The sequence below is a fragment of the Spermophilus citellus genome, assembly GCF_964194105.1.
Source record: "Spermophilus citellus genome assembly, chromosome: 5".
Taxonomy (NCBI): domain Eukaryota; kingdom Metazoa; phylum Chordata; class Mammalia; order Rodentia; family Sciuridae; genus Spermophilus; species Spermophilus citellus.
In genome coordinates, this window is record NC_138186.1 from 40,299,175 (window position 1) to 40,312,163 (window position 12,989).

A 12,989-nucleotide genomic window follows, 5' to 3' on the forward strand; every position below is an offset into this window, starting at 1 on the left:
GTCTTGTGCCCATTTTCTAATTGAGTTATTTTTTTCTTGCTATTGATTGTTTTGAGTTCCTTATATGTTTTGGATATTAGCTCCTTATTATAAATACAGGTTTGCAAGTATTTTCTCTCAACCCATGACTTGTCTTTTCACTCTATGATTTATTTCCTTTGCTGTATAGAAGATTTTGTTTGATACAATTCTTTTTGTTTATTTTTGCTTTTGTTCCTGTGTTTTGGGGATCATATCCAAGAAATCTCACCCAGACTAATGTCATGAAATTTTATCTAGTAGTTTTACAGTCTAGTAGTTTTACAGTTTCAGTCTCACATTTAAGTCTTTAACCCATTTAAAGTTGATTTTTGTATAAGGTGTGTAATAAGGGTATAAGGTCATTCTTCAATATGTGGACATGGAATCAAATTTTCCCATCACCAAAGTGACTATCCTTTCTCCATTGTGTACTCCGTTGAAGTAATTATTTAATTTTGATCATTCTACTTATGTTAAGTATCATATTTATTGATTTGTGTATGTTAAACCATTCTTATATTCCAAAGATCACTTCAACATGCTATTGAATTCAGTTTGCTATTGTTTTCTGAGGATTCTTACATCTGTGTTCATCATGGATGTTAGCCCATGAACAACCCTATGTTTTTTAATTCAGTAGTTTAAATCATAAATGTGATGCATCCTTATTGTAACAATTGAAATAAAATACTATTTTTTCCATATTTTATTGGTCCACTAAAGTTGTACATAAGTGGTGGGATTTGATGTTACATATTCATAAACACACACAATATAACAACATAATTTGGCCAATATTAATTAGCAGTATTTCCCCCTAAAATACTATTTTCCTTTTTTTAAATTTTATTTTTATGTTTGTATTAGTTGTTCATGACAATACAATGATCTTGACATATCATACATTTTAAAATACTATTTTCTAAGAAAAATTATATTTACTCTTTCTCCTCCCCTGAACATTTCAACTGATTGATGAAACCTGTCAAGATATTGGTGACTGTCTTTCATATTTTTTCCTTTATTTTTAATTCCATAAGTAGCAAAGGGTTCAATGATTTTTTAAATGAAAAAAAGGTGAAAAACAGCATGTTTTGGTGTGTTCTCATTTGTGTTTATATATGTATACACACACACACACACACACACACACACTGCTTACATATGTTTGTATATACATGGTCAAGAAACTACTATCTTGGGCTGGGGATGTGGCTCAAGCGGTAGCACGCTCGCCTGGCATGTGTGCGGCCCGGGTTCGATACTCAGCACCACATACAAACAAAGATGTTGTGTCCGCCAAAAACTAAAAAATAAATATTAAAAAAAGTCTCTCTCTCTCTCAATTTTTTTTTTAAAAGAAACTACTATCTCTAGGGCTGGGGCTGTAGCCCAGTGGTAGAGCACCTGCTTCACACGTGAGGCACTGGGTTTGATCCTCAGCACCACATCAAAATAAATAAATAAAGATATTGCGTCCATATACAACTAAAAAAATATATTTAACAAAAAAAGAAAGAAACTACTATCTCTAGGTTTGCCTAGATTCCAGTTAAGAGTAGCAGAGATCTGGAGTATTAAAAAGATAAAACTACTATTGAATGTATCCTTAACATTTTATCATGTAAAAATGTTTCTACATTTATTTTTTACTTGTTAACTAAAAGTAAACTAGCTGTTTACTCTTTTAGTTTTTTAATTAAAAAAGTAATAAGTACATTACACTTCTAATTCTCCCCCCTCCAGCCAATGGAAAGGTCTAGTGTGACTCTTTGCATATTTTTACTTTAAACAAAGGTAGATAGTGGTAGATAGTTAGGTAAGTCGGTAGGTAGGTACAGATAGACATTTTGAATAAAATAGTCCTAAAATAAACTGAATGTTACCTCATTCTTCTTTATAAATATTGCAGCAAACTTATTGTCTGATAGTACACACACACACACACACACACACACACACACACAGGCATTAGTTCTCTTACCTGGTGAATTAGTTGACTTCAGTATTCACGTTTCTTTTCAACAAAGTAGGTTCACAATATACATGGTATAATAAACTTTACTTTTTGCGTTAAACAATGTATATATATCTCAACACATCATAGGTATACTTACAAAGTAGTAGAGGTTTTCTTGTTGAAATGTCTTTTGCAGAAAAATGTACACGAAATATGATTTTGTGTATCATATAACAGTACCATATAATGTATGCATGGGGGTGTTAGAGCTGTTTGTCGAGTCCTTCTTTTTATGACTTTCTACTGTTCTTTAATCTTTCATATGCATTTCCCCCATAAAACCTCCACTCAGCTCCTCCTCATGTAACCCAGGCTCAGAATCAGTTGTGTATCTTTCTCCACTTTGCCCCATGAGTATGAAAATACTTTTATAAATAAATCCTCACGCACATGTACAGCGCTGATATGGTTTGAGTTCCTATATTGAGTCTTTAACTTGAATATACCATATTGAACTCAACCATTTCTCTAAGACTAGATATTTAGATTATTATAAATATATTTTATTACAAACAGTGATGCACTAGATTTCCTGTTCTATAAGTCTTTACCTATCAATCTCTCATTTTCAGCAGATAAATTTTAAAGTGATTCTTGGCTCAAAATAATGCACTTTCATAATTCCAATAAGTATTGCCAGATTGCAATTATAATTATCAAAAGAACATAAAAAGAAATTCTCAGACTTTTCATAAGCATCGGGTCTTAACACAGTTTTCATATTTGCTAATCTAAATATATTGTCTAATCATTGTTTTTATATGCATTTCCAATCAATGGCAACCTGAATGTCTTCCTCCATTTGTTTATTTTGTCTTTCTGTGCTCACCTTTTCATATCTTTTATATATTTTGATTTGGATTATCTTTCTTATTAATTTCAGAATTTCTTTTTATATCAGGTAAAGGCCTATCCTTTGTCCAAGTACAACACAAGTTCATTTAGAGAATCAAATTTTGTGTGTTGGTTTGTTTGTTTTTAATTTTAGCACCTAGAACAGTTCTATACTCTAAGAACATGGAGCGTGGACTTAAACCAGTCTGATTTCAGTCATAGCTCCACCTCACTGCCCCTGCCCACCCTATAAAATACAAACTCACTGGGGCATGGGAGGGGAAGGGGGAGGGGGATAGGGGGGAGAGGGCTCAGTATCAAGACTGGAGTGGGGACCACAGACATACACTCCCATTAGTTTCACATACGTTGTCTAATTTCATTCCTCAGCAATTTGTGGTTGATAAAAGAACCCTAATCTTAGTAGACTAAACGATTTGTACATAATCCAAACTGAAGGAATTTCAAGATTATTGGCCTGCATTTTATTTTCCTAACATGGAGCAGGTCTGCAAAATTGTTATTTGTAACCCCCAAGTCAACTTTCCCAATAATGCATGGGCATGGGCATGAGCAGGGTACAAAAGGTTTGAACCTTGCAATATGCACTCTCCCAGCTAGGGGTTAGAAAGAGATGTTTTGCCTTCTTGTTTCAGCTCTCATATTGTAAGCAAGGGTCCTTTTCATAGTATAGTTAGTGTTACATTTTATTTGTTTGTTTGTTTGAGTTTTGTTGTGATTTCACTGATTAAAACGGCCCTGTGTGTGATTCTGAAGTGCTGTCTAGTGTTCCTAAACATGGACGGGCCTTACTGAGAAAATACATGTGCTGGATAAATGTTTGATCTAATTTTTATTAGTGCATTACAGTTATACATAATATTGGGTTCATTTTGACATAATTATACAAGAATGGAACATAATTTGCTCAAATTCAGTCCCCAGTACTTCCCCTGTGCCTCTTTTCCTCCGTCCCCCTGATCTCTTTCCTCTATTTTATCAATCTTCTATTATTCATAGTTTTTTAAATTAGTGTATTATAGATAAACATAAGGTAAAATTCACTGTGGTATATTCATATATGTACATAGGATAGTTTTCTCACTTTTATTTCACTGTTATCTCTTTTCTCATCCCTCCTCTGTCCCCCTCAATCTTCTTCTTCTTCTACTTCACTGATTTCTCTTCAATTTTTCATGGGATACCCCCACCCCCACCTTTTTTATTTCCTAATTTTGCTTTAGCTTCCATATACAAGAAAAAGCATTCGCCCTTTGACTTGCTGAGTCTGGCTTACTTCACTTACCATAACGTTCTCCAGTCCCATCCAATTTTAAGCAAATGTCATAATTCATTCTTCTTTATGGCTGAAACTCCATTATATACATGTATTACATTTTTTATCCATTCATCTGTTGAAGGGCATCTTGGCTGGTTCCATAAGTCAGCTATTTTTAATTGTATTGCTATACTATACTGATTTTAGTTCTTTTGGATAAATATCATGGAGTCAGATAACTAGGTCATATGATGTTTCCATTTCTATTTTTTTTTTTTTGAGAAAACTCTGTAATGCTTTCCAGAGAGTGGCTATCATAATTTGCAGTCCCACCAAGAATGTATGAGTATTCTGGCTGTAGTGAGATGAAGTCTAAATGTAGTTTTGATATGTTTTTTCCTATTTCTAGAGATGTTGAACATTTTGTCATAAATTTGTTGGCCATTTGTATTTCTTCTTTTAAAAAGTATCTGTTTAGTTATTTTGTCCATTTATTTACTGGGTCATTTGGAGGTCTGGAAGTATTAAGTTTTTTGAGTTATTTATATATTTTATATATATATATATATATATATATATATATATATATATATATATATATAAAGAGAGAATACTGACATATTCTATATATATTCTGGATATACCCTTTATGGGAGCAAGTGGCAGAAATCTTCTCCCATTCTGTAGGTTGTTAGAGAGACTTGAGTCATGAGTTCAATGTTAGTCAACAATATTTTTTAAATAAGATGTCTTTAGGCAGAAAAACAAGCATGGCTATTTATTAATCAGTTGATGAAAATGTGACCATAGACCCACAGGAATCTAACCCTGCTTTTTCCCTATATATCAAGGCAGGATTCGATACTGGCTATGTCCATGTTCAAGGATACTGTATAAAGCATAACTGCAGCAAATAATAAGTTCTATTTTCACTTTAAAGAAAACTCAGGAGAGTAAAGTGAACTGTCCAACCTCACAGAAAGGGTCAGTCATACAGCTAGAATTTGATCTGTGGCCAGGATCACAGCTCTCTGCTTCATCTATAGGTCTCTGCTATATCCTAGGATGCAATAAGAAAAAAAAGAAACACAGAATAGGGGAGAGGAGAAAGAGCATGCATCAGATGAGCTTTTGTGTACTTCCAGTTTCAAAAAGGGTTGGCTTTAAAGCAGCCTTCTAAATAGTACATTAAAAGTATTATCTTAGATATTCCATGCTTATATAATTATGTCAAATGTATTCTACTCTCATATATAAGAAAAAAGAACCAATTTTTAAAAAAGAAAATCCATTTATTGATATCAAGTAGCATATGTTTCTAAAACATATATATAACTGTTGTGTCAATGGAGGTCAAAATATTAATAACTTTGGGTGGTACAGATTGGAAAAAGTAAATAAGATGTTACCAATCATGGAAATTGAAGACTATTGCTTTGACATTGAAACTATTGTGATATGCCAGTAATAGTAATTTTAATCAATTAACTTTATAAGGGTCTAGGCAGAAATGAAGTGAATGAGGAATGTATAAAATTAGCTTATGTGTTGCCCTCAATTATAAGCATATGGAAGAATTATCAGATAACTCTCATAGAATTTTGTTAAGACAGGTTATCAAATTTGGAGAAAATACTTAGTGGAACAAAGAAATTTAATGAGAAGTAGTAGAGCTCATGAAGATTCAACATTAAAATTTACAACAGAAATATCCCCTCCAATATTATTTTCCAGCTTGGCTTGGTCCTTAATTATTTAAATATTTTAAATAAGGAGTCCCTTAAGTTTTTCAATACATGGTACTCACTTCATTGCTTTCTTAAAAAATATTTTTTCAGTTGTCAATGGACCTTTATTTATTTATATGTGATGCTGAGAATTGAACCCTGTGCTTCACACAGGCTAGGCAAGTGCTCTACCACTAAGCTATGACCCCAGCCCTACTTCATTGCTTTTTGAATGTCTGTTTATGTTCTTTTAAGAGATAGTTTTAAGGAATGTAGGAGAAGAGAAGAATTCTATAACATGACTTATAAATATGAAATGCTAACAAACTGGAATCCTGCTGGGCCATTATGGCCCTTTATTTTATAAAACTTAGAAAAACATGTATCACCACCAAAAAATGGTCACTACTCAAATATCCTGAGGAAATTGATTAAAGTTTAAGTTCCAAAATTGGAAGAAGAAAAAAAGAAGAAGTATTATCTTAGAGTAAATAATATAACATTTACTGTAATGATCCTTCTTCAGACTTGGTGGGGGGCTTCTGTTCCTTTCACAGATCTGCAGGAAGGATTTCCTCCTTCATGAGCTCAGGGAAATGGCTGATTTTTCCATGCCTTCCTGACTGTCTTTATCCCCACAAAGGAATGTTCCCCCTAATGCCTAAGAGAAAATATTTGTTTTCAACACCAAAAGAAGTATCAGATGCACTTCCCATTAATAAAGGTCATTAGTGATTGTAGCAGAAGATCCTGAAACTACAGGACCCTATGTGGGGTGGGCTTGTTCAGTGGATGTGGTTGAAGAACATAACATCTTACGGAATTCAAGAACCTGTAGTCTCAGTGCTGACATTTCATAAAGCAGGAGAGTAGAACTTGGCCCAATCAGCCTGCTCCCCACAAGAACAGGTAGAAGTGGTCCCTCTCCAGGAAGCAGCCTGCCCTGACAGGGCTCTTTGCCCCTGAGGAAGTTGTTTGTCTGCCAAGTTTCTGACAATCATCTCTGTGTGCCACCTCTGTGTGCCTGGGTCTTGGGAGCGACATTCCCCCAAGAAGAGTCTCACACCAATAACAATCCACACCCAGGGCAACCATCCCAGAGCTTGAAGGCTTGATAAATGAAAAATAAACTGGAAGAATTTTCTGAAGATTCACAGCCTCAAGGAGCCCCTAACATCTAGGCTGAATATAGTTCCAAAAGAGGGGCACTTGGAAATTCTCTCCAAACTTTCTTCATCAGTTGATCTTTCTCACTGTTTTTCTAAGGCAAAAACTGTGCCCTTTCTTTTTAAACCAGCTGAGCATAATTCCGGGCTCATTCTCATCATTGGTGAGTATTAACCTCTCCACTCCTGACCTCTGCCCAAAGCCTGTCCTTGATCATTCAAAACAGATTAGAAACATAAAGGTGGAGTGTAATTAATGAAGGTGAGCCAGATAGTCCCTCCAATAGCTCAGAACTATTTTGAGCTATACCAATTTTAGAAGGAAGGGAGGGAGAGAGAGAGCCAACTGAAGCTCAGAAAAGTCAGCATAGGATGCTTTCAAAGGATATTTGGAGCTTCACTGAACTGAAGAGGAGTTTGGAGTACTTCTTCCCCTATCTAGAAAAAAATATGAGGTGATTAATGAGAAAGAAAAAATCCTCCATCAGTTGCTGAGGTGAGGGAGAGGGCTGAATTATACTCAGAAAGTCCTTTTGCCCCACCCTGTCCATTCTCCAACAGGAAGTTGTACTTATCGTCACTTGCACTGTAATATTCATGCTTAGAATCTGAGCTAGTAATTAAGGAATTGCACTTTCAACTCTCTCATGTTAGAGAATTCACTTTTTCTCTCATTCTAGTTTCCCTCTGAAACTTCTTGAGAAGTATCAAAATGGTTTACTTTTTATTTTGTACTTTCATTTACTATTTAATTTTAAACCAGATAAACATATAATTTTATTAAAAGTGAACTTTAAGATATCTCTGAGAAAACAATTGATTATGTCACTTTTCTTTGCAAAACTGTGAAGAAAGTCAAATTGGAAGAGATACACATGAAAGCAACCACTGTTGAGCAATATAAGGTAAAGATTAAGCCATATCTTAGTGGGAGAGAAATGAACAATGTAACTTTTCACATTTTCTTGCCATCCACAGAATTCTCTATGTGAGTTAACTCAATGGTTAGAGGTGAATTTTGGGTTGTTCCCTGTAAAACCACCTGACCTCACCCATTCTATGTCTGTACCAATCACTGGCCAGCAATATCATTAAAAAGTAGAAAAAATACATGGAAAGGAAAAAATGTAAATGGGGAAAAAAGTAAAAGTGTCAGGCACAAATCTCTTCCTCCCATCCTGAGTCTGGCAGCATGCTGAGAACCTGTCCCTGGAAAAAGAAGGGTCTTGTGAGATATGGATGCTGAGAAAATTTCCCAGTCCTATAGGAAAGACAAAATCATTCACGTGAGAATTAATGATTAAAAATACAAGCCAACAGGTACACCTAGGGACCAGAAGAACAGAGGGTTCCAGTTCTCACATTAGTACACACCACTTGGATGACTCAAAAAGCCACCTCCTTATTTCCTCTCTGGGCTTCAGGCCACTCAATATAGATGAATATGTTTGGCTTAGAACTTGTAGGTCCAATTGCCACTCTAACAAACTCCATAGCCCTCTGTAAACACCAGAATATAAAGGTCATTGCATTAGGACAGCTAGTTAAGTCTTCTTAAATAAATCAAGAAGGATGGTTGCTATTTTACAAAACAAAGGCACTGAGGCTATAAGGATCCTGTTGGTTCTATGAAGAACAAGAAAAGCTGCCTTTGACAATTATGTTTGCTGAATGTTAAATGTGCATCAGAATGTGTGTGTGTGTGTGTGTGTGTGTGTATAAATATGTAGTTTTTTTTTTTTACTAAGGCATCTCAAGGTATGGGTTGTAAATCTGAGACAGCTTTATGTTTGTAATAACTGGCATAAGCTACACTCTGCTTGTTCCCTCTCTATCCATTGGATAGCTGATTTCCTTAATGATCCTCAGTCAGATTCCCTCATTTGTGAGTCACCTTTAGTTTAAAAGTATTAAAACTGTTAATAAAGCTTTTCCTCTTTTTGTTAAGGTATAATTTTGCACACAAAGACCTGTTTATTTTTAAGTTTCAATCACAATTTTTACTTTAAATTTCCTTTTTTTTTAATAACACCACTCAACATCCAGCACTAGCAACTGGAGTACATAGGAGAGAATTGACCTCTCATACCAGCTCCCCACACCTACCTGGTGCTGGGAGTGAGGGGGGATAGGAAAAAAGTATTGGTAAAGCTGCATCTCTTCTCTGCTGATGGAAGCTTCTGCTTTAGCTCTTGGAATGATTCACTTAGACAGTGGTAACCAGCTCCCATAGTCTTGGCCACCTACTCATCTTCATCTTCCAGTTAAGTCTCAGCTGCAGGCCTTATACCAAATTCCTAATGCTTGTACTCTTTGATGTAAAATCTAGCACAGCCCTGAACTCATCTACCCTTCCTGACCCTAATTTTGACCTATCCCCATAGATAGAATTCATCTTCTATAACCTTTCAGACCCTGAAAAAGTAGTAATTCAAGGAAGTAGGGCCTGTCTCTTTCTTCTCTGCCTTAAGGTCCCATGACATCATCTCCCATATGGCTCCTTTCTTGTTAGATATTGCTGGTAAGCAAGCCCAGTGGCTGAATCCAGGTAAGAAACCAGAAATCAGGCCTCATCTCTACACAGACTCCCCTTTTCTCTGGCTGGAAAGAAAAATTGAAAATTAATTCTCTTACCCCTTTGGAAGGGCAGAAGAAGGGATAGCCTGTCTTCACAAAGCTTGCCTTCCTCATAAGCATAACCAACTTCTCTCCTCTCAATTCCCCTCTTAAGCACTTGGGGTCTGGAGAAGGTGGAGGCTGGGGTCTGGAGTTTTGTTTCTACTAACATAACACTTAGCAACCAATGCCAGGAGTGGGCAGATTGCTCAGGAAATGTGAATTTAGAAGCTTTGGGAAAATGAGAAAAAAATCCCACTAGTAAACCTAAAATTACATTTTTATGGACATACAGGGTGAGGCCAGATTTGCAGGGTCTACAAAGGACTACTAAACAAGGGAAATTGGCTGAAACCCTCACCAAATTGGTGAAAGGAGAATTGAAAGAAAATGAGCAATTAAGGTAATGTCTTTTTATTGCTTCAAGTGTGCATTTCTGTGTGGATATAAGCATGTTTAAATGCATGCATTCAAATTAAGTAGCCTGTAAATAAACACTCCAAATATAAACATTGCCAGTCACTGAATATGAAAATTTCAGGTGATACTTGTTTTTTAACACTTGAAAATTTCTCTAATCTTTTCTCCGTTAACAACAAATCTCTGACATTAAAATAAATAGTTTAATTAAAATAGTCTCTGATGATATTAAAATGTCTTTATTATAAGATATTTGGATACAGAAACCTACATTTAAAGAGACTGGTAATCTTACAATAATCTGACACTTCAGAATATATATCAGATATTGGGTTTTGCATTGTATCACTTTTTCTCTTTACATGTGTCAGAACAATTACCCATGATTTTTGATGTGTAGCATATAAGCCTAACTCCTAATGATGAATACTTTTGATGTTTCCATTTTTAGAGGCACTTCAAAGAAAGAAAATCAAGAAATGGAAATCTGTGTAAGACTCCTATTTATAGTGTCAACACTATTATCTCCATCCTTCCCAATGTTAATGTTAACCCAGAAAGCCTGTTTCCTCTGAGTTTGCATTTCTGATCTATTTGAGTTTGCTCTCACATCAATAATAGTTGTTTTCCCTTTAACAACCCTAATCCATCCTCAAATTCCCACCTGAGAATTCCAGCCTGAATTTACCCTCTCCTCTTGAAACATGTTCCTCTTCTTACCTTTAACTAAGCAAGATTCTTCCTATTCTGCCTGAGAGATGGAAATCCAGAAGTCTCTCTGAAGGGCCTCTATTCCATCCATATTGAAAGCTGTACAAAGGGCAGACACACTCTCCATCTTTATCTCCAGAGATCCAATGGCCATTGACAGAACAGGAGAATAACAGAACAGGAAGATTCCACATCCTCTACAAGCTTGATGGTGAAAGAATCTCAGGGTCAGAGAGGGTACAAGGGTATACAGTAAGCAATATGTAGAGATATCAGGCTAATTCATAAATTGCTGGGGATTTTATGCCAAAGAAGTTGGCATCAACATATCAACATATGATTTAATCTATATGTGGAAGTAAGGCATGTCACATGCTCAGTCTAGAAAGATCCATAGATTCAGAGACTTCTCCTCTAATTCTTGGGAATTATGGGAACTCCTGGGAAATGTGGCATATCTATTTCAATTAGGAGAGAAAGATGGCCTTGAATATTCAGTATTCTACTTTTTAAGAAATATAGTACTTGTCACCGTTCAGAAAGTGAGAGGTAGCCAAGGAGTAAGCAGAAGGGAATATTGAGAGACTGAGCATCCATAGTGGTTGGCCAGAGATCACTAGATAACCACATAACCCAGGACATCTAAGATCTTCAAACACCCCCCTCCCCTTTCCTTGTCCAGTTGACTCAACTGGCTGAATGGAGAAAGTCAACCGCACATTGGTGACTGAATTTGTTTTCCTGAGATTTTCCAACTCCCCACATCTCCAGGTGCTCTTCTTCTCCCTCTTCCTCCTGGTCTACCTCTTGTCCTTAGGAGGCAATGCACTCATTGTGCTCCTTGTGGCCCTGGATGGGCACCTCCACACTCCCATGTACTTCTTCATCTGCAACCTCTCCTTAGTAGAGCTCTGGTACACCACAGTCACTGTGCCCAAGATGCTGGCCAACTTTCTAAGTGCCCAAGGGGTCATCTCAGTTCCCAGCTGCATCACTCAGTATTACTTCTTCTTCTCCTTGGCTGCCACTGAGCTCTTCATCCTCAGCACCATGGCCTTTGACCGCTATGCTGCCATTTGTCGCCCTCTCCATTACCCACTGTTGTTCAGTCACCAAACGTGTGCAACCCTAGCTGGGATCTGCTGGTTTGTGGGATTCCTCTGTCCCATGTTCCCCTCCTTCCTCCTTGCACAAATCTCTTTTTGCACACCAAACCAGATCAACCACTTCTTCTGTGATGCAGATCAGATTTTCTGCCTTTCCTGCACAGACACATATGTCATTCAAGCAGTGGGCTATGCTTTTAGCACTGTCATTGTCCTAGGAGCTCTGGCCTTTACCATGGCTTCCTATGCCCAAGTCCTGGCCACAATCTTAGCTATGGCCTCAGCTGCAGCCCGACGCAAAGCCTTCTCTACCTGCACAGCCCACCTCTCCGTAGTAACCATCTACTTTGGTATCCTCATCTTCATGTATGTCCGCCCGGCAGTAAAATATGAGTTAAACATCAATAAGATTGTGGCTATTTTCTACTCACTCATCACCCCACTTCTCAGTCCTCTCATCTATACACTCCGTAACAAGGATGTCAAGGAATCTCTGAAGGTGTTGGTGTCCCGGATCCAAAGAGTCTGCCAGGCAAGCAAGCAGCTCAGTGATGGGGCCACATAAGTAACCAGAAGAAAGCAAAGCTGGACAACTATCCAGAATAAAACCTTCTTTACTCATTTTCTTTGTCATGTAGCCTCTTTAAAAAGTATTAAATTTATTTATTTTCCTTGTATGAATTATCTGTGGCATATTTTAAATGAAAAAAAAAATCTTCTCCTACAAAGTATACTGTCCATGTGCTGCCTGCTCCTTCAATTGGTCAGCTGTTCTTAAGGGGAAAGAAATGGATAATTTCATATTAATATTAGCATAATGAAATGAAAAGGATTTTGTAGTTCTCCCTCAGTTGCTTGCATCAGTTAGCAATTCACGAATCTGATAAGAGTTCTAGGGAAGTAATAAAAGAATAATTTTTAAAAAGTAACAAAAAAAAACAATAAAAAAGTAACAAAAAATTAAAAAGTAACAAAAAACAATAAAAAAATTCCCTCAGAAGACTGTTCTTGACTTAATAACATGTAAAGCAATGAACAAGTGTTGATTCATTTGATTACATTAGTCTCCATCAAGCATAATTACAAATA

General features: G+C 36.4%; 1 protein-coding gene across 1 annotated transcript; it reads left to right on the forward strand.

Moving 5' to 3' along the window:
* Window positions 1-11,493: 11,493 nt before the first annotated feature.
* Window positions 11,494-12,465, forward strand: LOC308649337 (olfactory receptor 6B1-like; the record flags this gene model as incomplete). Its single annotated transcript, XM_081294949.1, has 1 exon — window positions 11,494-12,465. The coding sequence occupies one exon, from the start codon at window positions 11,494-11,496 to the stop codon at window positions 12,463-12,465; it is 972 nt and encodes a 323-aa protein (XP_081151075.1).
* Window positions 12,466-12,989: the final 524 nt, after the last annotated feature.